General features: G+C 32.4%; 3 protein-coding genes across 9 annotated transcripts in view; 2 read left to right on the top strand and 1 right to left on the bottom strand.

The window, feature by feature from the left end:
- Positions 1-338: 338 nt before the first annotated feature.
- LOC113517212 (elongation factor Tu, mitochondrial) lies at positions 339-3,797 on the top strand. Its single transcript, XM_026901804.3, has 7 exons — positions 339-570; positions 912-1,115; positions 1,582-1,748; positions 2,113-2,356; positions 2,687-2,878; positions 2,966-3,332; positions 3,523-3,797. The coding sequence occupies exons 1-7, from the start codon at positions 525-527 to the stop codon at positions 3,704-3,706; spliced, it is 1,404 nt and encodes a 467-aa protein (XP_026757605.2). The 5' UTR covers positions 339-524; the 3' UTR covers positions 3,707-3,797.
- A 578-nt stretch (positions 3,798-4,375) lies between these two features.
- Positions 4,376-6,603, bottom strand: LOC113517209 (GTP-binding nuclear protein Ran). Its single transcript, XM_026901797.3, has 3 exons — positions 6,446-6,603; positions 5,631-6,084; positions 4,376-5,286 (listed from the first exon to the last, which is right to left on the bottom strand). The coding sequence occupies exons 2-3, from the start codon at positions 6,057-6,059 to the stop codon at positions 5,071-5,073; spliced, it is 645 nt and encodes a 214-aa protein (XP_026757598.2). The 5' UTR covers positions 6,060-6,084; positions 6,446-6,603; the 3' UTR covers positions 4,376-5,070.
- Positions 6,604-6,800: 197 nt separating this feature from the next.
- LOC113517207 (syntaxin-1A) overlaps positions 6,801-25,568 on the top strand; it is a 70,091-nt gene continuing 51,323 nt past the window's right edge. For 4 of the 7 annotated variants that reach the window (XM_026901796.3, XM_031912302.2, XM_026901795.3 and 1 more), the window contains exon 1: positions 6,802-7,028. In XM_026901796.3, the coding sequence (XP_026757597.1) occupies positions 6,996-7,028 (33 nt within the window). In that variant the 5' untranslated portion in view covers positions 6,802-6,995. Of the gene's footprint in view, positions 7,029-25,568 lie in introns of all 7 variants that reach the window. The other 3 variants (XM_031912301.2, XM_026901794.3, XM_026901793.3) reach the window with 1 other exon arrangement.

Here is a 25,568-nt window from a genome sequence, read left to right as displayed (position 1 = left end):
TTAAAGATAAAATCAGTTATCAATTAGTTTTATTATAATTAACTTTCTTAAAAAGAAGAACGTTCTTAATTCAGTTGTATTTTTTTTTTCATGTTTGTTACCTCATAATTCTGTCAGATACAAATCAATTTGGAAAATATTCTTATCTGGATGTACTTATTAATTAGTCTTATAGAATTTAACCAAAATTGATTAATTGAGTACTTCAGTTTTGAAATCAAAGTTTGCCACAAATAAAGTTGGTTTTTGGAAGGGGGAAGGGAAGACTTTTTAAGCTATATTGCAATAAAAAAAGTTATGGGGCTTTATACTACCAATTTTCGGCGACGATCGACCTTTTTTTTATCTGGCAACACTGGTTCTCCCTTTAACAAGTAATTAAATTGGTTTTGTCGAAACGAGGTATTTTTTTGTGTTCGATAGTAATTTTTTCGGCAACAACTTACATACACATTTATTTTCTACAAGAAACGTTTAAATTATTTCTATTATCAAATATATTAATTAGGTGGTCTCATTTATCTATGCCAATGGCGACTATATCTTTTGCCAAAAATTTGGTTAATCCAGGTAATTTTCTTTAGAATTACAAATTTTCATTGTTGTTGTGTGATTAAAAGTATATTTCTTCATATTTACATGCTTAGTAACTTCATTTTTTTTTATGTTTTGATTAATATGCAGAAATGTCTTTGGTTATCTCGGTATTATGTAAATGATATTTACCTTACCATAGTATTTATTTCCAATATTAATAGATATCCTATTTTTTTAAATAAATTTTTGTCTTATTTATTTAATCACAATTAAAACTACCTATAATCATTTATAAATTCAACAATAATTAAATAATTTTCTTGGTTATAATTTATAGGTTATGTTATTGATTAGTTACTCGTACTCTGTTTTAGCTCTTAAATTATTATTAAAAAACAGCCAGTGTTCTCAATTAAGATGCGGTAATGGTTTGCCTGGATTGACACCGCTGAGTATTGTGCTCAAGAGGAACTATGCTGAGAAACAGGTCTTTGAAAGAACTAAACCTCATTGTAATGTCGGAACCATAGGACATGTAGATCACGGGAAAACCACATTAACTGCTGCTATAACAAAAGGTATGAAATAATAGTAAATTATGATTTGCTGATTAATGTATTTGCTATTAATGTAATTGTTATTATATTGATTGACTAAAAATAGATGAAACTGAGAGCATCTTTTTAAAAGTTGGTCAATAATGTAGTATTAACCAACTTTTTGAAGTAATAATGACCATATTTTTATCAATGAATTATTACAATGTCATATTAAAAACTAAGTAATATAAAAATGGTAAATGAACAGGTCCATCTTATACGTCACTTGTTCCTGACTAAATTACTGAATTTATTTAGATGAAAGTTTAATCCTGCCAAAATAACAGGTATCATCATTCTATAGAAATACAAATTTTTCGATTACAAGTCTAGTTAATTTGTTTTAAATACTAAATAAATGCTTATAGCTCTTATATCCATACATCTATATTGTAAAAGTGTAAGGGGAAATGAATTAATAATTTGCAATTAACTCTATTTTTAGTACTAGCCGATTTGAATTTAGCACAAAAGAAGGGCTACACAGATATTGACAATGCTCCTGAGGAGAAAGCTCGTGGGATCACTATTAATGTTGCTCATGTTGAGTACCAAACAGAACAAAGGCATTATGGACACACAGACTGTCCGGGACATGCTGATTATATTAAGGTATGAGTACTTTTATATTGAAATGTGAATGCAGACAGTGCATTATCAATCAATTATCAAAATTTGTTTATATGTATAGTGATATTGTAAAAATGCAATGTAGTGTAACTCTGTTTCATTCTTGGATAATTAGAGTGAGGCTGATATGGACATTGTTATAACAAAACCAGAACATGAGAAGGTAAACTTGCCAATATAATAATGCACTGTTGTTACATGGTATAATAATAGTTGTTGATAATTTTAACCCTAAACCTAGTTTTATATTTTTTCTACTCTTTTCTTTTCATTTTAGAATGATTGTAAATCAAGATAATTATTAATATTAAACAAAAATAAATAAATTTACTATAATGTGTTTTAGAACATGATTACTGGTACTGCTCAAATGGATGGAGCTATACTGGTAGTTGCTGCTACTGATGGAGTCATGCCACAGACAAGAGAGCATTTACTTCTTGCCAAACAGATTGGTATTCAGCATGTTGTTGTATTCATCAATAAGGTAGACGCTGCTGACCAGGAGATGGTTGAACTAGTAGAAATGGAAATCAGAGAACTCATGACTGAAATGGGATATGATGGTGATAATGTTCCAGTAGTAAAAGGTTTGTACTCATAGTATATAAACTGATCCAGCAAACATATTTCTAAAGTTGAAGTAAACAATACATATGTATAAAATTGCATTAAAATCATTGATTAAAATTGTTGACTTGATCAGTTTCAGAGATTATTGTACAGAGAGAATGTACATTAGAATGTTTTTTTAATTAAGATTTTTATGTATAAAGTAATGGAATATATACAATTAAGGTTAAATATACACATATACATTGTATTTGACTTTATTTTAGGTAATTCATTCTTTAAATAAATTACTTATTGCAAATACATATTGAAATACATTATAATAAGTTCTAATATTTCTCTAACAGGTTCAGCCTTATGTGCTCTAGATGGTAAAAGTCCTGAGATTGGAGCGGATGCAATCAGTCAACTGCTGAAGGAAGTAGATTCGTATATTCCAACACCAGTGCGTGAATTGGATAAGCCATTCCTCATGCCTGTTGAGTCTGTACACTCAATTCCAGGTCGTGGCACAGTTGTTACTGGTCGTTTACACAGAGGTATTTATAATGTATTCTTTTTATTCCATAGATTAATTGCAATAATTTTTATAAGTCAGTGGTTCTAATAAATAGATTCATTTGCAGGTGTACTAAAAAAAGGTACAGAATGTGAAATAGTTGGACATGGCAAGGTTATGAAAACTACTGTGACAGGTGTTGAAATGTTCCATAAAACTCTAGAGGAAGCGCAAGCTGGTGATCAGTTAGGTGCATTAGTCCGTGCCATAAAGAGAGAACAAATCAAACGTGGGATGGTAATGGCCAAACCTGGCACTGTCAAAGCTCATGACAATGTTGAGGCTGCTGTCTATATATTGAGCAAAGAAGAAGGTGGTCGTTCAAAACCATTCACATCATTCATCCAACTACAAATGTTCTCAATGACATGGGATTGTGCCTCTCAAGTTATAATCCCTGACAAAGAAATGGTCATGCCTGGTGAAGATGCAAAGTAAGTCCTGAATTTTTGCATTTCAGAGTTAATATGTATAATTACACATCTAAACTCCTTGGGATGAGATATTAATATAATTGTCTTCATGTACATCTAATTTCAATAAAGTTGTCGTTTATGAGAGATATTTTTATATAGAATATTTTTGTATAGTTATTTTCTAAATTTATATTATATTTTGTTTTAGATTGAATTTAAAACTCTTGAAACCTATGGTCTGTGAAACTGGCCAGCGCTTTACATTGAGAATGGGTGATTTGACCTTGGGAACTGGTGTTATCACTAAAGTAAACAATAATTTATCTGAAGAGGAAAGATTGATGCTCTTAGAAGGAAAAAAGGCGCGAGAAAAGGCTGCAGCAAAGAAGTAAATTGTATACATTTAAGCCTAGTCGTGTAGTTCACATTATTATTATATGCATTTAAAAATGTAAAATTTAATTAAATGATATACTAACAAAATATGCCTTTTAATTTTTAGTACATATGTGTTAATTAGCTAGGTCTTAAATAATTTGGTATTTCCTGTTGGGGATGGTCAAGGACAGTCGTAAAAATAGTTTTGCTATCTTCTGTCGAAAAGAATATTCCTATTTGCTAACAAATGGCTAAATGTTTAAAAGATATGGCAATAATGGAAATTCCAAGTGCTAACTTTACTTTTTTCATTCTTAATATGATAATAGTAAAAACCGTCGGACAGTTGTGTTTGCTGTTCTATTGTACTATCTGCAATTATTTTGAGCAGTATTAAGTTTGTTTGCAAATTTTAAAATGTATTATACAAGTCAAATGAAACAAAGTAATTGAAATAATCAATGAAACAGCCAATAATAGCGATGTTTCTATCATTTTCCCTCTTATTTCCTTGTAAGGTAATAGCTTTATATATTTCTTAAGGAAAGTATGTAAGTCTTGTCACTTGAAGTTAATAAACTTTTTATTATAGTCAACTTTCTTTGGTGGACTCTAAAGCATTACCAAAGAAAATATTGGGGCCATTTGGATTTACATTGAAGAGGTTCAAATGAAAGTTGATATTTTCTTTTTTGTCTTTATTAAAAAGTATCACCACAATTTTATAATGAAATATTGTCAGTCCTTAGATTTAACAAAAGTTACAGATCACTGAATATATTATTATGTACATATACTTATTACCTGTGAGTTGTTAGAATATTATTCACTATGTAATAGTTTATGTACTGACAATGACCCAACAATTTTATTAGGTAACAGAAGTAAAAAAAAAGCATTATGGGTTTGACTGGCTTAAATAAATACAAATAATATTGTTTAAAGTAATTAATGTAACTAGTTCACAATGACTAATGTTGAATATTGAGGATACATAACATTGTTATTTCATGGAAACAAAGCTATTTGTGATTTTAAAACTTGTTACTTTGATAAGGACTATAAATTTGTGAATTATTTAACTAGGAAACACATTCAAATGCTATTAATTATATTGAAATGTGTTGCACAATAAGTTAATTAATTTTACATTTAAACATAGTGTAGGTACTTCTTGATCATCAGAACCTAATGGAATGGAAACTTATGACAATTTATGTGATAACCACAGGTATTCCAGTTTTCGTTCAAGTTGTACACAAGCATTTAGACTTAACATTTGTTAAGCAAACAAAATATGTTTAAATTACATAATATGCTGTGTAATACAAATATAAATAGAAAACTGGCATTTAGAATGTTGTTATGTAAGCTGTATTTACAAATCTTCATCCTCCTCTGGCAGAGCAGTGTCTTGGGCTTCCTTGAGATCTTTTTCGATTTGGTTCACCAGTTGTGGATCCATTGTAACTTCTGGAGGTACCAGGGCAGGCATAGCTACAAATTCCAAGTTGCCATCACCAATCAATTTTCTTGCAAGCCATAGGAAAGGCTTTTCGAAATTATAGTTTGATTTAGCTGAGATATCATAATACTGAAAGAAACATTGTCATTAGATGATGATTGAAATAATACTTCTAAGCATTAAATTATTTCTAAAAGGTCAAATTTGTTGTTTAAACAGAATTAAATATAAATTAGTAACATCTTGTTCCAGGAGTGTTCTAAAAGTGTAACTGGTTTTTTTTTTTTGCCAAAGGAACAAACTGTGACATTACTGTTAGTAGTTCAATATTTTTTATCAAATGTTTTTTTTAACCTCATAAATGTCAATTTATTTCATAATTTGGGTAAATTCTTAGTACCTAACAACTATGATTTCACACTGTATAACTTTTACTAATTAACATTAAACACAGACATATAAATAAAGCTCACCTGAAGGTTCTTTTTCCTGTGGAATACAATTGTTTTTGCCTTAACTTTTCTGTCTTTGATATCAACTTTGTTGCCACACAGTACAATTGGAATGCCTTCACACACACGCACCAAGTCCCTGTGCCAGTTTGGTACATTTTTGTAAGTGACACGGGAGGTTACATCGAACATTATGATAGCACATTGACCTTGAATGTAGTAACCATCTCTTAGGCCTCCAAATTTCTCCTGGCCAGCTGTATCCCAAACATTAAATCTGATGGGGCCGCGGTTTGTGTGGAACACTAAAGGATGCACTTCGACACCAAGTGTGGCAACGTATCGTTTTTCGAATTCACCAGTCAAGTGACGTTTCACGAAAGTGGTTTTTCCGGTACCACCATCGCCAACCAACACGAGCTTAAAAGTGGGCATATCAGCGTCCGTCATTTTTATTTATATTTTTATTCTACTCCTGAAAACAACCGATGTTAACTACATTATTATTAATGTAATAGAGGTACGCAATGACTAAATGTTTACGCAAGGATTTGTAATAATATCTAATGTTAATCTCAATATATCAAATTGTAATTCTATTCAAAGAAATTAACTATATATGTACAAAATAATAAATGGCATGAAAATGACAAGTTAAATTTGTTTCAAGTTTTCATCGAATGGCGCTTAGACAACCTCATAGGAATTTAGCTCTATCGTACCGAACATAACATCAAATTACTAATAAACTACATGAAAATTATTAAAAATATGTACACACTAATAATAACAACAACATATTGAACAAAATGACTTAAAATATGAATACTATTTACCAAGATTGTTTAAGTAAATCCAGATTAAACCTTCGGCACACAAAAGTCGTTACGGCTCACAATGGCGTCACTTGACTAAACGGAATATTCTTTTGACAACGACAGGCGCAATGACATTTCTAGTCAAAGATAGATCTTGTTAATTTAGGAATAATCACTTTAAATAACAGTATGACGTAATTTGTACTGTAATAAATTTATTTCTAAATTTAAGTGAAGTTTTATGGCAATTACATAACTAAAATTAATAAATAAATTTTAATAATAAATTATATTGACTTATTTGTCTATACTGCTTTACCGATCGAGTCTCTGACGTCAAAAACCCGTAAAAACATTTGCGCCATCTACAATTTTCGCAATGTTCACATCAGACCAGAGATGAGACGGGTAGTGAAGTTTCATTCCTTTCGTAGGTATCGATTTTTTGAGTGAAGTGAACGTAGTGTTCGTGTCCTTTTAGTTTAGTGACGTTTGTTAGAAAAATATCTGTGAATGGGATTGTGTAACAAGATTAAACGTTTATTTGGTGTGTGATTTTCTGTAAAGGATGACGAAGGACAGGTTAGCGGCGCTTCAAGCGGTAAGTTGGTTTTCATCTACTTCTCAACGATCCACTAGTCAGAGGTCTCTTTGATGACCTCGAATCCATACTAAAATTGGTTATAGGTTCTGTGAAATTGTAATAAATACTTATAATATTTAGTACTATCCTTTTGTAAAGCAAGGAATGTAAAAAAATATTTCAATTTAATAGGATTCTTTGGTCTGGTCGCCCCACCCCTGATTTGACACCACTTGAATGATAGCTGTCATTGAAGCGAGACAATTTGTTGCATTCCATAGTTTTACAACATAGGTACCTACCGACTTATCAGTCAAGTCCATTGTTTTTCGATATAAACCTTGCAGAACACTTCACAGTCTGCTAACCTCAAGGAACAATGCTTACTCAATTTTATTGTGAAAACTAGTTCTTTTATATAGATTCTCATAGTTATTGCGCGTTTATTTAGCAATAAAAAAGGCACACACTGAAGTACCCACAAGTTAGAAAAAACATATCTTGTTTGATGATTCATACAGGAAAATAGGTCTCTAATGCTCTTTAAACTATATGAAACTGTATTTACTATAAAAAAAAATATCCAAACATTGGTAATATTGTTTTTGATTTTCATAAAATAACCAATTTTTTTTTATATAATGTAAAATTTAAAAAGGCCAATAACAAACTACTGGCCCACTTGGTAAAAATTGTCATATACCTATTATTATTAATATTAGTAGCTAGACAGAATACATTCCAATATTCATGGTACTCCTCATGTACTACCATTTCTGAATGTTTCCATACCCTGTTATTTTCATATCCCATCATTTAAACCAAAACAGTTGTACAAACACAGCTGCTTAGCAGGAGGAACATTAGTGGGACAAATGCACTATTATTTATTTATTTATTCTTTATTGCATAATAAAATTTGTATAAATGGCAAGGCATTTTCTACCACCTAACTATTAAATAAAAATAGAATTATGCTTATCTACCCACATTTATTCATGTTTGCATCAAAGTGGAAACATGTACATGTTAGAACTGGCCTAATTAGGCCCGTTTCAACAATTGGATAATAGATTTTGTGATAGAGAAGTTCATATTTTTTAGAAAGAATGAATGTGGGAAATCATAGAGGTAGAGATTTACATATTATCATTAGTAAGTTAGAGTGTAAAACAGATAAGCTTGGTATTTGTATTTGTAAATGCACATGAGTATAATGAATTTATAATGGAGCATTTCTATTTTTCTACAAAAATAATGTATTCTTATAAATTTATTTTGCTGTATTTTGATGCTTTACCTATGAAAATAAAAAAATAATCTTGTATTAATTTTACTATGAAATTAAATATGTATTCATTTATTATTTTATAAATAAATATAAACTTCCAACTTTTACAATCCTTCACATTTATCTATTAATTTTGCTATTCATCACATATATATCATAACTATGTATTTTGCTTATATAAAAAAATCTAACCTTAAGACATAATTGATATTAGCTGATTCTACATTCTACCAAATCTATTATATTCATTAAAGTAATTAATAATAATCCTATTAACATTATAAATGTGAAATTTTGTAAGGAAAGGTGGGTTGATGTTTGTAACTTCATTCATTAAAAAAGGACTGATCACATGGGTGTATAAAATCATAACATGTTACTTTATTTACTTATTGATTCACACAGATAAAGCTATGAGATACAGCTAGTTATTATATTTTAAAATAAAATATGTTTAAGACAATCATACATATAAGAAAATTCTAATATTGTCTGTAATAAAGTCATGTACTATTTAACACCCACAGTATACACCCACTAAGATAACTGTGGTGTAATTCGTTTATATTAGATTTATATATCCTTATAATATATTATTTTTTCCAATACATCAAAATGGACTGATAACCTCTCTGTGCTGTCATTATACTGTTAGTATTTTTTTTTAATGGATGATAATGAAATAGTAACCACACCTGCATTAACAGTATACACTAGTTGTGCAGCATTGATAGGTGAGGATAAAAAGCCAGTTAGCCCATTGAAATGAATACACTTGGAATTCAGCATGATATTCAGCTAAGGGGGGACCATGTGGAGATCAACCTAACATGGTATATAGCTAGCAATGGAAGTAGTAGTCTGCATTACTAACAATCCCTTCCTCCCCAGCGAGGTACCAATGAGGTATCATAGGTGAAGTTGAAGCTTATTTTATAGGATGATAATGGAATGGTTAGCCTGCTTGCTCCATCAATACACGCTGGCGGTGCACCAATAAGGGGTGATAGGTGAGCATGAAAGCAAATAGTTGACTCATTGTGAAGAATTTAACAAAAATAAATTACAATGGTTTCCAGGGGAGCCATCTTGGTTAATTCTCGTGGAGTTCATCACAATAGATTGATCTTTCATCCTCACCTATCATCCCTGTCTGGTGTCCCACCATTACATTATTACTTATATTATCAAAGACTATCATATCAGTCATTAACTGTTCAATGTTGAACATAAGCCTTCCTCGTAAAAGGAGTTTTGCCAGTAATTGCCACACCTGGCAGGTGGATGGACAACCACGGTAAAGCTTTTAGTGATGTTTTAAGAGGTACACTGCTGCCCATCCCTCTTACCATTAATTTCCCTTAGTTTCCTCTTATGACACTTACGCCAAAGTAAATAGAAAAAAAAAACTAATTCACTAGGAAATAAGCATGATAACTTCCTCTTGAGGATTGCATGGAATTATATTGTTGGCCAGTAGGGTCGTTTTACTCCATAACTAACCATTTATTCCTTTTTATGATACATTATTTATATATGTTATATAAACAAAATGACAATTCTGAACTTAGTTTGCAAATCAGTAATTATTTTAGAACTGTTATCAGCTGACGAGGGCAACTTCCGGCGTTTGGCCTTCGTTTAAGTTGACTCATAAAAACATTCTCCGTCATACTGACATCATTCGTCAATCTTTTATTTGGATCCCTTAAGTTACAATTGGAATTCACAGGCGCGGGGGGGATGTTAGTAATGAGGTCTAACAGGCCCATTACTAGCTGTACTCTGTCCGGTCGACCTCCATGCGGGCCCGTCTGGAAACTATTGTGGTTAATTATTGTTGAATTCATCACGAAAGGACGACTAATCTGTTTTATCTTCACCTATTATGGCTTTCTAGTGCCCCCTACGCTGGTACGAGTATAACGATATCACAGGCGGACATACCATTCCATTATCACCCAATAAAAAAAATTACTGAAATTCACATAGTAAATTAGTCGATTATTATTTGTAGTATTTCTATAAAATGATTTTATTAGAGTATGACAATCATAAAGTAAATAAATATCGTGTAATTAAAATCTCTGTTAAAAAAAAATTTTAGGTTTAAAAACAAATTGTAAGCTGAAGAATCTTTATATGTATATATTCTAATTGATAAATATAAAATATACAAAAGCACAAAATTATAAAACATCGCGGTAATAATTGTTTAAATTACTTATAGTGAAAACCTCATCCAAATCCATTACGTAAATTAGAAGTACAGGGGGGGTTGGGGTCAAATTACGTTAATTACGCGATACGCGAAAAAGCCGCGTACTGTAATACGATTAAATTCATATATAATTTAAAGAGTTTAATAGGCATTGAGGACGTAATATTAACAGACTAGTTAGTACAGTTCGACGGATTATAAAAAAAAATGTTTATTTTCTCTATATAATTATTTCTTGTAAAGGGGGTATATACTAAGTGCTGACAAAGAGAGATAACATACATACATACACATCCGTCACGTATGTCTTCCACTGGAGTAGGCAGACACAATGGAATGCCAAATGTTTCGATTTTAACAGATCTATTCCGCGTCCTCCACATTCATCAATCTATCCATACATCCTAGTCGATTACGGGTACGGGTACTTTTAATTTGGCCCTCCTTCAGCACAGCCTATTTGGTCAACATACGGCCCCTATCAACATCTACATTAATTCATGCTTGATAAATCTCTTTCGTATTTTTTCATCCATCCTCTCCAAATGAGAGATCGTATCTAAATAATAAAGGAATTTTATATCATCTCATTAGAAAAACGCAGATATTTTATTGACATTTCTTTTGGTTTTAAAATACTGACGCATACAATAGATTGTCCACAAATGCTTCAATTGTTTAACTTTCGTGTTCCCTCTAGAATACCTCGGAAACAGATAAGATAAAGGTGTTTATGTCCTCCGTTAAGAAGAACAGTGTTAGTAACCAACTCGCCTGTACCCAGATTATGTAGGATTCCAAATGCTCACAGCGATTAAATTGACATCAATTTTGGATCCATCAACAGCAGATATAACTTTTTGAGGAAAATCTTAGACGTAAGTTCTTAACCTATTTATTATTCAGATATTGTTATTGTCATTGTTAATAATTATTAAATATTATAATAGTACATGTGGTTTTCGCACTGTAAAAGGCAAATTTTTTTTTTGTGTTATTGATTAAGTAGCATGTAAAATGTAAAAGTTGTAGGTGAACCTTATTAAATAAAAAAATAAAATAAAAATGAGCAAACCAACGCAACAAAGAGAGGTGAAGTTTTGTTTAACACTGTTTTAGTGATTGACATTGTTTTAAGTGCATAAAGTATTTGAATATTGATTATTCATGGTACCCAACATGGGAATAAAATTCTCATTTACAACCGTGAAGCAGTCTTTAAGTTACACACCGATAATTATTAATCGATAATTCATTACATTGCTACTTATAAAGTAGATTTTTTAAGTCGCTTCAAAGAAGGGGGTTGACGGTACGCGATATCTTCAGTTATGTATTAGAATTGAGGATATTATTTTAATGTTAAGTGTGTCCTATCCATGTTTATCCGACAATAAATTTGTCATTATTAAAGTTTTAATAATCTTATTATAAGGTCATGTTTAATATGTAATATCATACATATATACTTTTATTTCTATTAACAATTCTTTTGTTCCTTGTGTTATTGGCAAGTGCATTTGTTGGTATCTAAATATGTACTTTATTTTTCTGTCTGCAATAAAGAATTAACAGGTTCTAGATTCGCCTGCTTAACGAAGTTTTATCATGACATAAAAGTTGGTTTGTTTTTCCCTATCCTAGAAAATATATCACAATTCCTTAACTCAAATTCAAGAATATTTATTTGAATTTGCATTAAATGATGTCAGAGAACGTTTTACGTAGGTATCTGTTAATCTTATACTCACCGAATATACTTTATACCTGTCTGCCTAGTGCTGAATATGAAAAATAATAAAAAACCTATTACATATTAAATATCGCGTCATTTAGTCACACATAAAGTAGAGGTTGTATTGTGTGTCATTATATCAATCTTTAACTGTCCACTGCTGAACATAAGCCTCACGCTTCGGAGAGTTTTGCCAGTAGTTGCCACGCTTGGCAGACGGATTAGCAATCTCAGTTAAGTTTTAGATTTTAAGAGGGACACTGCTGACCATTCCTCGCCCTCCCTTAGTCGTCTCTTATGACACCTACGGGAAAGAAAGGGGTAGCCTATTCTATGCCGGGTCCACACGGATTTGTGCTGTGTGTACTTCACTACTTATAAACTATTATCTAATACGTAACTTATTATAGTAGAAGATATTTGGACCAATACAGTCGTACACATGGGTAGAAGTATTTGTATTATGCAACGATTATATTTCGCTCCATCCGGAGCCGAAGGTGAGGGAGTATATTAAATTGCTACCCCACTAAGATCGTCAAAATAAACCTCGACTTAATATACTCGTAAATCTCCCGTGTCACGATGTTCTTTCATGTTAATCTCCGAAAACGCTTAACCGATTGTAATGAAATTTTGTAAATATGTATTATTTGCTCCAATTTGGGAGATGGGATAGTTTACGTTGACGCTGGTCTTTTGGAGGGAAGGAATCATTAGTAATGTGGCCCAGCAGTTCTATTGCTAACAAAATACCTTGTTTAGATTGACCTCTACGTGGAAACCATTGTGGTTGATTCCTGAATTCGTTACGATGAGCTAACAGACCGTCCTTCATCCTCACCTACCATCTCTCATTGGTGCTCTACCAGTATATACCGATACGGCAGGCGGGACTGCCATTCCATTTTCACCCATTGCTGCTTTTTACGCACTCCGAATACGGCGCAGGTGCGCTAAGCTTCTTTGACCGACCTTATCTTGCAAGGTCCATTACTCCCGGCTCATTGGTTTCAATGCCTGTAGTTTGGCTTCGTGAAGTATCTATTCTGTTAAGATAACATTGTTCCGGTAAGTGACGATAGAAGGCAAATCAACGTTGATCGGGTCAATTTAAAAACCTGTTTTAATTCCTTTCATATATACCTATCCCAAAATACATATGGTTTTCTTATACAACGTAGGATTCCAAAATAAAACAAACCGATGACCTACTTTATAGAATGGTACCTCCCAAACAGGGTTTTAACTGTGTTGTTAAATGAAAAGGAAATCCCTACAACTTGGATTGCCTGGAATCCGTATTCTCCCTTAGTCATGCTTAGTCACGGTAATTTAAAAAAGGCCAATAGTGGGACGACCTCCTAAGCGCTATAAAGAACCTCTGTAATCAAGTTTTGAATTGGAAATATCATATGCCAGTATAGTTAATTTCTGTTAAGTATTTATTATATAATAACTTTTACCCGCGACTTCGTCCGCGTGACTGATATATGTTTACTGACTGAAGTAAAAAGTAGCTTATGTCGTTCTACATGTATCATGTATCGTCGTACATGTATATTAAATTTCGTAATGATTGTTTTCCCGTTAAGGTGTTACAAGGTAACAATCTCACTTTTACATTTATTACATTAGTAAGGATTATAATTTAACCATCCATAGTCTATTTTGAGAAAAAAAACAGGATACAATTATAGTCAGATAGAGAAGAAGGTACACTACCGAAGTGCCGAGATTTTGTGGTATAAAAATTGACTTAAATCTCAATGAAACTAGTATGGGATTAACATGGGATTTGATTCGTTTAAAGTCCTAAAATCTCCAAAACCGGTACAGAATTGGAAAAAATATCGCGTTGCACACACAATAAAATCGAATTGAGAAACTTCTTATTCCAATCTGTTGAAAAGACGTCACATGTCATGTACCTGCACCAGCTGATTCATCGTTTACGTCGCGGTTTATTTTTAGCATTTACACAGCCTGTCACGTGCTGTCTGAGAATGAATGAAGGCTCCGTCGTGTCAAAACTTTCGGAATACTCACAATGATTTTATATAAGCATCATGATTGTAGCATCGTATGAAATTATTATTTAAAAATATAAATAAAATTATTTAAAAAAAAAACTATTTTAATTGCGGCAAAGCCAGTTATTTTGATTTAAAAACTAAATTATTCAATCGATTTTAATAAAATGTTTACGGGACCAATCTATAAGTATATCCTTTCAGACAAAAAAGAATTTTCCAAATCGGTTTATAACTAACGCAGTTATGAAGTAATACCAGAGGAAGAGTTTGTACAAAAGTCGATTGCTTGGGTACCTCACCCCATTCGTGTTTCTACCGTGAAGCAGTTGTGTTTGCATGGCTGTGTTTCGGTTCGAAGGGTGGGATATGGCGTGAATTTACTGGGTACAGAGGAATAACACCTGAGTCCTCAGGAATGGCAACGCATGGGGGGTATCATGGGCGAAACAGTATTTTCTGTTATGTCCATGGTACTGCTAATGTCTATAGGTGACGGTTACCACTTTCCATCAGGTGGGCCGTCAGCTTGTTTGCCAATCTAAGTAGTATAAAAAATAATAATAATAATAAACATAAAAAATGTATAACCGAATTGAGATTCTCCTTATTTTTTAACCGACTTAAAAATAGTTTAATTTTTAGACCAAAATAACTGTTTTGGCACAATTGAAGTAGGTTTTATTGTGGAACACAATCTTTAATTATGATGTCTATTGAAAAAAGCGATTTAAATTGTAATAAAATTATAATGTGTGATTAACGCGAGAGAGTGAATCCTATTGGAAACATAATTATCACAATTGTTGGAGATCACTTTACATACAAAAAATAACAGACGAATTGAGAATTTTCATGTTTTTAAAGACTTAAAACTGAAAAAATATTTCTTTGCAAGTATTGACAATATTTACAGTCTATAATTTGCATTACGGCCATGGACTTGTTAGTGACTTATAATTAAATTCTTAGTACTAGTTATTCTTAATATTGCCCACACTATTCTTACGCTCCAACCATTTAAACATGAATAAAATTACATGGTCGTCAGAAATATTATAAAATGAAATCGTTTAGCTTATTTTAGATAACGTCAGATACGATATGAAATAGTAATACTGTTGATAAGATTCACTCTACGTAGTTACAAAGCTCGTCATTTCTCGGATTACTATATATGTATATGTATATATAGTGTTTTCGTGAAAATTAAGCAAGAGATACCTTATCATTTTTCCCAAATAACATCGACTGTCCGAGAGGAAACATTCAACGAAATTTATCCGATAACGCGATGTTTTGAGATTAAATATGATAAACATTTCATTTCCAGAATAAGATTGATTTGTATATATCGTATGCATACATATTTGTGATCGTGTGTATCTGATATTTGCAAGATCGAATCCCAGCCAAAAACTTTGTAATTTACAATTTATGTTTGGATCATTTAAAAACGATTATCACTTACTTCTTGCTCTTTGGAGGCACGTAAAATCGTCTTACCGTAGCCATATTAGATACTTTTGTGGTAACAGCTGCACACTAGTAGCAATATTAGTGTTGCGATTGAGTAAAGAATACAACGTATGTTTTATTTTTCATCTCCGCGATATCATAAGAAATGATTAAAGAAACGAAACACAATACCCTAGTACAAAAGAAGGAAAATCCAAAATAAAATAGGTACTATAGAAAACCGCCTGACCGACTTAGTTATAATATATAGTCTATTTGTCTTACATAGCTTCTACTCGTAGTTATTTCTTTTCTTTCAAAGGGTTTTATTTTCTCTCATAAAGATTAGATCCCCTATTGTGTATAAAAATATCTACTATAATATACCTTTTATAAACGCCCTTTTTGGGACGACCGAGAGTCAACAGATCGCCACTTCATCGACTTATTTTACGAGTATTTTTCCTTGTTCTATCTATATTCATGAAACTCTTCACGTATTTATCGTTGTGTGTGTACATAATTTGTTTGTATAGTATAATAAATATAATGAGCCTCCAAACGTTCTATCATAATGTTGTTTATCCGTGTTTGTTACTTTTATTGTGTTATGTAATTCCATAAAGAAAATAGTCAGAACGCTTTGTTAGCGAAACTTAAAGTGGGTTACAGTAGAGCTGTGGTGAAACTTTGTCTTCGCAGTATTACATGTCACCACTCGCCATTTTATAAAATGGAAACCAGTGTTAAGCGAAACGGAAAATGTACAAAAAGTTTTCTTATATGTTCTCTATGTATATTTTTATTTAAACGTTTGCTATATAATAAATAAATAAACGGTGAACACAATAGAAACAATAAGTGTATAGAAATAATCTTAATAATATACTATATATAAATACCGGTTGTTTTGTCAGAATCGTTCTAGCAAATTACGAGATTTAGTTTGATCCCTTCTCTATATGGACTTGCGTAGAACTTTGTAGTCTTTGTTAATTGGATTGTCATGTTTACTCATAATCAATGTCCGTCCACTATGATTATGCATAAATTGAATACCATATATAAATATATACCTGGAGCATTATAGAAGGTAACTGCATCCTATGCCCAAACTGCAAATTTTTCTTCGACAATTTTCAGAGATGTTTCCTCCCATGAACGCTCAGGTTATGGAATGAGCTTCCTATCGAAGTTTTTCTAAGAGACTATACCATGGGTTTTTTTTTTTTGAAAAAAAAAACGTATAGAGATTTCTTCAGTGTCGCAACGTGCCCTTATTGCTCCTAATATTGCAAGCGTTTAAAGGCTACGATAACTGCTCACTATCAGGTGGGCCGTATGCTTATTTGCTACCTCAGTGGTATAAGAAAAAGACAAATATAAAATGTTAATAATAAATAAAAACGGAGAGAGTTGTCAACTTTGATTTGTGGAGCACGTCAATGAAAGAAGAGCTTGGAACAACGACTGATTTATTATAATAAAGATTATCACAAATTACCTTGAATATCTTATAATGTGTCTATCTACATATTGAATAATAATCTGACAAGAGTTAGGTATAATTATGATTAAATCAAAATATAATTGTTCCTATACGTTATAACAAGAGATGAGACCTCATAGAGATAAGATTTATTAGTTTAATTTTACCAGTAGTAATTATGTACCTGTCAACATTAATATGTTATTGGAAACACAAATCTTAATGTTACATTCGGCGTTCCAACAATGTAATTGGTGTTTGTTATTTCCCGGTAATTTAGAGGAAACAATGGTGGGTGCTCCGCCCTTCGGAGATTTTGGGAGTACACTACTGACATTGTGACACGGGTCGAACATAAGATACCGCGGGTTATATTGTTAAATTGTCGTTCAATATTAATTACACTGACTTTATGTGCTGGCTTCGGCTAATTACACTTAGGGCCCGTGTTAATTTAATATATTGAACCCTTATTTGTATACCATACGAGTACTTTGATTGCTAATATTGCTTCATAAATATAAAATCAATTATCAGATCATTAACAATTTGTATCGACTATGTTGTTGCAGTTTCTTATACGTTACGTCTATGTATAAATTATCAAACGGTCCTATATCAGATAAAGCATCGAGTAAAAAAAAAACGGTTACTCAAATATTGACTCTTACGTCGTTTCTTCATACTGAATGTTCTAATTTCCAATTTCTTGCCAGTAAATAATCAATAAATAACATGGATGCAATGGATTGTGTGATATTTTATTAGAGTAGTAGACAAAATTCAAGGTTAATACAGTTTAAAGAACGCGCTAATCCAAAATAGTGAACAGAATAATTGTTTTTGCGAGTACAAAAACAGTTATTTTGTGGTTCTTGTTGAAGCATTTGTAGAGATACGCTATCTAGATATTATTGATCTACGAATTTATGTGGTAATTATGTATAAAATATTTCTATGTATCTTCTAAATAAATCGTTTACACACTCTTATTTAAATTACAAAAGTATGCTGAAACAAATATTAAAAAAAAAAAAAAAAAAATATTCGACATTAACATATGTTTGTATAATAGAAACGAGCCATAGATACTTGCGTGAGACAATTTTTTAAATTTAAATTTTTCATGCGTTAGAATTAGGTAGCAACTTAACAAAAATGTCCGTATATTAGCAGTTTCGTGTGCGTCAAGTGATAAAATCATGTTTCCCCAGGTTTCTCATATTACACGACACGTTAATGTACTAACAATTTGCTTAATTCTTACTGTATAATTAGCTTTATACTTAATAATATTATAAATAAAAAAACAACATATAAAAAATATTTATTTTATTTATTTATTTTAGATAACTTGGATCCATTTTTGTTAGTAAGTGTACTTAAAAACTATGTCAATACTTAATCACTAATAGTGATCTAGTCCTCTCGGCAAGCACTCTCACGAGAGAACTATCTAATTTATTTACAAACATATTCAGGATACTGTTGCCATTCCCGCGTATTCTATGTAAAAACGAAGCTATCTTTTTATGCCCGACTGCGTCAAAACCATCTGTGCGAACTTCGGCAAACATCGCTGAGGCGCTACAGAAGCGCGGGAGCCGCAAGAGCATCCTGAAATTATAATTAAATTGGATACGCAAGGCGTTGTAGGCTGCCAGGGTATACCAGAACCACAGACTCGCCGAATACAACGATGCACAATAATATGTTTTAAATAGATTAGATCGTTATTTTTACTGTATCTATACATCGCGCGAATCGGCGTGCCAAGATATTGGCGCGGACCGACAATGCCCTGCGATCTCCATATCTACATCGTCCCTAAGGCTGGCGGTCACCATGTAACCAAGGTATATAAATTGATGCACTCTTGTAATAGAAACACTATTCAACATAATAGGACGTGTATATGTTGGACACTTGCTATCCGCCTCAAAGACTATGTACTCAGTTTTCTTTATATTGTATATTAAACCGCGTGAAGTAGTATAAGACTCATTTATGACACAATAAACACATAAACTCACTACAAGTACCTACTACATAAAAAACTGCATATCGATTAACCAAGTAAAAATATCTATCCGTCACTAATTTATCTTCATTTAACGTATTTACGAGACTATTCTTATGCTCTCAAATACGATCACACTGCTGTTTCATGAGGAGTTGGGTATCCTAAAAATTTCAGGTGATGAACAACACCATGCTATTTTTATAAATTGTTGAAATAATATATTAAATTATCGATTGAGCTGTGGAAGTTGCTCACATTTCTCCAACAACTAGAATTTAATTGAAGATCTTCAAATAATGTAACTAAGTACACTCTCGATCAATTCATATTTCAAACGGAAAGAAGAAACGAAATCAAAATCTATGATGCCACAGATGGTCACACAATCATACGCTAAACTTAACACCCCTCTCTTATCATCGGGGGTTAAAAAGTAGTCTAATATCCGAAGCAAGTATACTCGTATGTTACATATAGGGTTAGGTCACGTATTGAACATTCAAGAGACGTTTGGTGAGGTCCCTTTCCGTCTCATTTGTCGCAGCTAGTAAATTGCTCCGAATTCGTTTATGGGTTCTACGTAAGTCAATTTCGATTGCTTTCGCATTTTAATCTGCGTTTACTATCATAACTCGTTCATGTCCCACTGATAGGCACGGATTTTTCAAGAAGAAGATAGAATTTGATTTCCGGTTTGATTTCTTCTGTGCTAAAGTATTGTTCTTTGTTCTCCTAGTCGTCTCTTATAACTTTCGTATTCTTACTTTATCAATAATGAAAGATAGATTAAATTTATTTCTCTTTATATTATCCGGGGTTTATGTACAAAAGTTCTGGAGTATGTATCATCATCATATCAGTCTTTATCTTGGCCACTGTAGAATATAGACCTTCTCCATAAACTGTAATAAGAAATGATCCGAAGCCACCTGTAACCACTGATTCCCTGATATCCCGGAGTAGATATACTAAAAGTTGGAAATTCTCATTAAATAGATAATTATGTCAAAGAAATGAAATGCTCATTGGAGATGGAAAATCTATTTATTAGCCATAAATAAAAAAAACTTTGAGTTAGTTTAGTTTGGAGTAACTAAGCCAGAACTATAGCTAAGAAATTGTATTTTCAATTAATATAGGTATTAATATATACACAAGGAATCGTACACATATTTGAAGAACGAACAGAAATATAACAACTTATAAGGAAGAATAGAAAAAATTGTTTCGACTCTAAACAATAGAATAAATGAAAACCATGATGATGATAAAGTATTTTATACTAATATATATTTTATATTATAATTAGTTATATGATTTATTATTATAATGATAACTTATCAAGTTTTAATCTGTTATCGATATGTATAATTTAGATATTGGAACTATTACATTACCGAGAATTCATAATCCAATTGAATTACTTCACATACTCATATGTCTTATTTAGCTATCGACTAAGATTGTTATTTGGAATTTTCAGTGCGAACGGGAGTAAAATAAGTCCTCTAAATAGTTTGCAGTATTAAAATAAAATACCCAGAAATACAACGTCTATTATGTTTTTGTACCACCGAGTAAGGTGGCAACATTCTTTGCTTAGTAGGCATTATCTATATGTAGTTTTTAGGAAATTCTCAATCTGGCAGTCTGGCCTAAATTTGACGTATGTAATTATCTTTTTTCTGATTAAAATAGAGCGAGTCAGATAATAAAAATATACCTGTTTCAGCAAGATGTTTATATACGAGTATATAGAGACTAATTTTAACACAAAAATTATGAGACGTAGATTTGAGTATTGTGTTACAAACTACCAATAATTAAATTTAAAATAGTTCTACTAAAATATATTTTAAGTTTAGTTGATATTGATTCTTATTATAATACCATATCATCCGTTGACTGTCCAATGCTGAACATAGATCTCCCACTATTGGAGAGTTTTGCAAGTAGTTGCTACGCTTGGCAGGCGGATCGGCAACCTCATTGGTGATATTTTAGGAGGGACGCAGCTAGCCATTCCTAAACCATTAAGTTTCTTCAGTCGCCTCTTACGACACCCATGGGAAAGAAAGCGGTGGTTTATTCTATGTCGAAATCTCACACGGCTATATCTGTAATATTAAATTTTAATTTTCTTCTTCTTTTTTTCTTCAGCTTCTTAAAATGCCATTGAATATGTAGGTAGTAGCCTGAGTTTACAAGGCAGACTTTCTGAGAACTTCGGAAGTGTCAAGGTGCGATAGGGGCCGCTTACATAACTTGGGCGGCGTAACATGCCACCGTCTGCCAGCAATGAACCAACGTACGACTACACGGTCCCCCTATTGTCGGCGCTTATACATTTGCTTGCATTACAGCTTAGCTTTTTATTAACCCATGTTCCGCCACAGTTTCCAGAGCTACAAGGCTTTTATTACCTACTTATGCAGTAGACTAACAATGTTACATTACCGTATAAACAAATTGTGATTTAACTGCCTACAAAATGGTAAATGTATTGTCGTCATGTGGCTGACATTGGAGTAATCTATGGAAAGCCCATGCTTAATGTCGTAAATAAGCCTGCCGCAGCGTCAGCCACAAGCTGCCCTTTCCGGCTTTACGACGACCCGAGCCCAAATCACGTATTATAACTATGTTGCTATCTACCATTTAAATTCGTTTCATACATCAGGGAAAAATACCGAACATTAATAACTTTGTCAAATCTTGTGCTGTTTTTATTGGAAACACTGTGACTGTGATCCCTTGTGTTCCTGTTCAATTTCTACTTTTATTTTTTCTCTTAGGTTTTGGTCTGTCATATGCCTATTTTTTCAATCATGCATTTTCATTGCGTGAAATTATCTTATTTATTTTTTTACTGCAGACTGACTTTTGAGGCAATTGAATTAGGATCATCTAGATTATATCGAACACACATCAAGCTAAGTAAGGTAATGTACGGTCATTTGACGTTTATTTCATGTGAGAAAAGTCTCCTGTAGATTTTTGTAATTCTTTCATCATTCAATACTGTTTATTCTCGCGTTTGTACGTTACAAGAACGCGATCGATCGCCTTGAATGATAACTTATAATTGTTGTAACTAACGACAAACGGTCATTAATACGCTTGGAAAAGGCTTGAACATATCGATGATTGCGTAGAGTAGTAATCACTAGTTAGTGTACTTCATATTAATTATATATTATTATTGTGCTATTTTATATTTATTTTAGGGTGAATTTGAAATCATTAGCATTAGAAGAGTATTCTATCAGAAAAACTAATCATTTTCAACTGACTTCAAAAATAATGAATAATCTTCATAACTCCGTCAGTTGTTTAGTTTTTAAATCAGAAGAACTGATGTTGTTACAATTGGCGTTGGTTATTTTTTTCGTGGAACACCATCTTCTTAAATAAACATAATAACATTGCGCGTTTAGCTTCATGTTAGAACGGGAGGCTCAGAATTTACGTATATTATAAAATCTGTTGAAAATCTCGTGGAGTTATTCTGTTGTAAATTGTACTTAATATTTTTTTATAATCTAAATGAGTTCTGGCTAACACTACTACTATAATATGCTAGCATTTGATTTAGTTCAGTTTTATAATCGTTCAAGTTTTGCATAATATCTAGTATGTATCTTATTACCAGAAGGAGACCATACAAAAGTCATTTGCCTGGACATCTCTGTTCTCTATTCGTGTTTCTACCGTGAAACAGTTGTGTTTGCATGGCTGTATTTCGTTTCGAAGGGTGGGATATTGCAGTGAATTTACAGGGTACGGAATAACACCTGAGTCCTCAGGAATGGTTAAGCAATGGGGGGTTATCATGAGCGAAACAGTATACTTTGTTATGTCCATGGTACTGCTCATGTTTATAGGCGATGGTTACCACTTTCCATCAGGTGGGCCGTCAGCTTGTTTGCCATTCTGAGTGGCATAAAAAATTGTGTTGTTTCAACAGAAATTATTGTGTCCAAATTCTTTGTTTCTCCAATAACTGATCGGACTACTATAACGGTGTAGGTCTGTTACGTTTTTGCTTGGTGGTTTTTGGAAATCTTTCAGTATTATTTTTGCTAGTCCAACCTAGTTTCAATGTGGCAACTATTGCATCAACATTTTCTATTCGTGTTTTAGAACGAACTGTATATGATAGTGGACGCGATTCTCAAATTTTACGCTAAAAATACATATTTCTCTTACTAATAAAACCCGACTGCGAACCCAACTTTAAAAAATTTAAAATCCTCCTCGGGTACATTTGTTGTACATTTACATTGTTTTTGCAGTTGTGTTAAACAGTTACCAACCAACTCTTTATTGCTTGTTCTTCCAAAGTAAAATCCAACTGTAGAAATACAATTTCGTCTAAATTTAAATATTATCAATCAGATGTGCCTACCAAATTTCGTCGTCCATTAGTTTTTTTTCACGACCAAAATCGTTATTGTTTTTTGCTGTATAATATAAAATATTTACACTGCGTTAAATTTACTATTTTAAGTAATCGGTATGGCGAATGTTTCCAGAGCTTAAAAATAGGGCGGGTCGAAGTAGGTAGTAAGTGGCGACGAGCCATCTAGATGACTCGCTACTTGCTGCGAGTCCGTCGCGCCAGGGCGGCCGGCGCGTCTATATAATGCGCCGAGATTTAGGGATGCCGCCGCCAAGCTCGATTTGACCCAGATCCACGTACTAATCCCCCGACGACCGTGCGTCCCGTATCGACATTGTTTTATCTTATTTCGGTTGTCCTTTGACGAGCCTAAGCGTGACTGTTGTGTAGTTCCAGAGTGTAAAGGAAATTAGAAGAAAATAGTAGTTTGTTTTTTCATTTTAGATAATAATGAAAAAAATTTTCTTTTCTAGTAAACAAGTTTACTTGCTCGAAATGCTCGTTGACTTTGAGGGATTTATTGGAACTATAACGATATTTTGATTTAACTATTGGGAAATTTCGTCATAAAAGTGACAAGGGTGCCTTTGATTTTATATAGATTTTGGACATTATTTATGGTTTGTTATAAATTACAATCGTAAAACACGAGTATTTCTTGAGTTTTATGATAGTAAACCTCAAATAAGTATGTACTTTGATGGGTTAATGCGTCAGTATATTTCTGCGCCTATGTACGCGGATCTGCATTGCATTAGCTTCGAAACCAATCAGTGACGTAACGCACGCGTACTGTGGTGTATCACGAACGAAAACAAAGGGCGTAACGTAGTCACCTAAAATCTAACGACTGGGTATTTACAATTTCAAATTTTTGCAAGTTTTTCGATTTCACAGTCGCCATGTTTATTACTGACATCTTTTAAGAGTTCTTGTATAATTTAAAATAAATTCTAAAGCCATTTCTTCAAATCTCATATACAAATTGATTAACACATTTAAAACCATCGAGCCATTGCTACATGTTGCACCTAAAATCTTAACATAAAATTCTTACTAATATTATAAATGTAAAAGTGTTTGTTTGTTACCTTATAGCGCTTTAACGGCTTCCCAATCACTATGAAATTTGGTATACACATACTATATGGGATAGAGAAGTATATAGACTATATAGACCGATTAGTAAATATATTCTGGTCACAAGGACAAAGTCACGGGTACAAGTTATGTATAAATCCGAAAAATATTAGACTTCTGTTTTTAGTAGTCGGATAAAAATTAGATTGAGCCGCATTTAGAATGGCCGGAGATAAATTTGTGTATTTACGACACTCTCTCAGGGGTTCTTTCCTACAGGAGGGAAGCTACGAGTACAAAGGTGAAGGCCGCATTGTTGCGTAACTGCTCATTCTATTTTACCTCACGTTACTATTTGTTACAATCGGATTATGATTTGTCCAATAGCATCCAATATAGAACTAGCGTTTTCAATCTTTCAGCCTTGTAAAGTCTTATTCCAGAACTACGTTTTGTTAAAAAAGAAATTACTAACTATATATCATATATTTATTGCATACGAAAATTTTATTTTTAATATAAATTTAAGAAAGTAACAAATTTTCATGTTTTGCCTGGTTTTCGAAATATTTTGTTGGTTTTGTTGCCTAAATTAAACTGTTACGTCAAACTGTAAGCTAAACTGGTAAATGTAACTCATTAAAAATTCACATATATTTCCTCCAAATTAATCCGGCACATAAGTATTATGGAGTTCACTAATTGGGTTTATCAAAGCTCCTCGTGTTACCGACATATTAGCGGGAAAATCGCTTAGCAACATGTACATTGAACTGGATTTCTATCCTTAAATCTGTACTAATATATAAAGTGAGAAGAGTTTGTT

The sequence above is a fragment of the Galleria mellonella genome, unplaced genomic scaffold, assembly GCF_026898425.1.
Source record: "Galleria mellonella isolate WM207_F2 unplaced genomic scaffold, CSIRO_AGI_GalMel_v1 utg78, whole genome shotgun sequence".
NCBI classification, from domain to species: Eukaryota; Metazoa; Arthropoda; class Insecta; order Lepidoptera; family Pyralidae; genus Galleria; species Galleria mellonella.
Note: the sequence above shows the minus strand (reverse complement) of the source record. Positions and strands in the feature narration are given on the sequence as shown.

Excerpts from the sequence above, each read along its gene's own strand:
- LOC113517209 (XM_026901797.3), bottom strand. The coding sequence starts at position 6,059 with ATGACGGACGCTGATATGCCCACTTTTAAGCTCGTGTTGGTTGGCGAT. Across the intron at positions 5,287-5,630 it reads ACAGGAAAAAGAACCTTCAG|TATTATGATATCTCAGCTAA; the intron begins GTGAGCTTTATT and ends TGTTTCTTTCAG.
- LOC113517212 (XM_026901804.3), top strand. The coding sequence starts at position 525 with ATGCCAATGGCGACTATATCTTTTGCCAAAAATTTGGTTAATCCAG. Across the intron at positions 1,116-1,581 it reads AACTGCTGCTATAACAAAAG|TACTAGCCGATTTGAATTTA; the intron begins GTATGAAATAAT and ends CTCTATTTTTAG. Across the intron at positions 3,333-3,522 it reads ATGCCTGGTGAAGATGCAAA|ATTGAATTTAAAACTCTTGA; the intron begins GTAAGTCCTGAA and ends ATTTTGTTTTAG.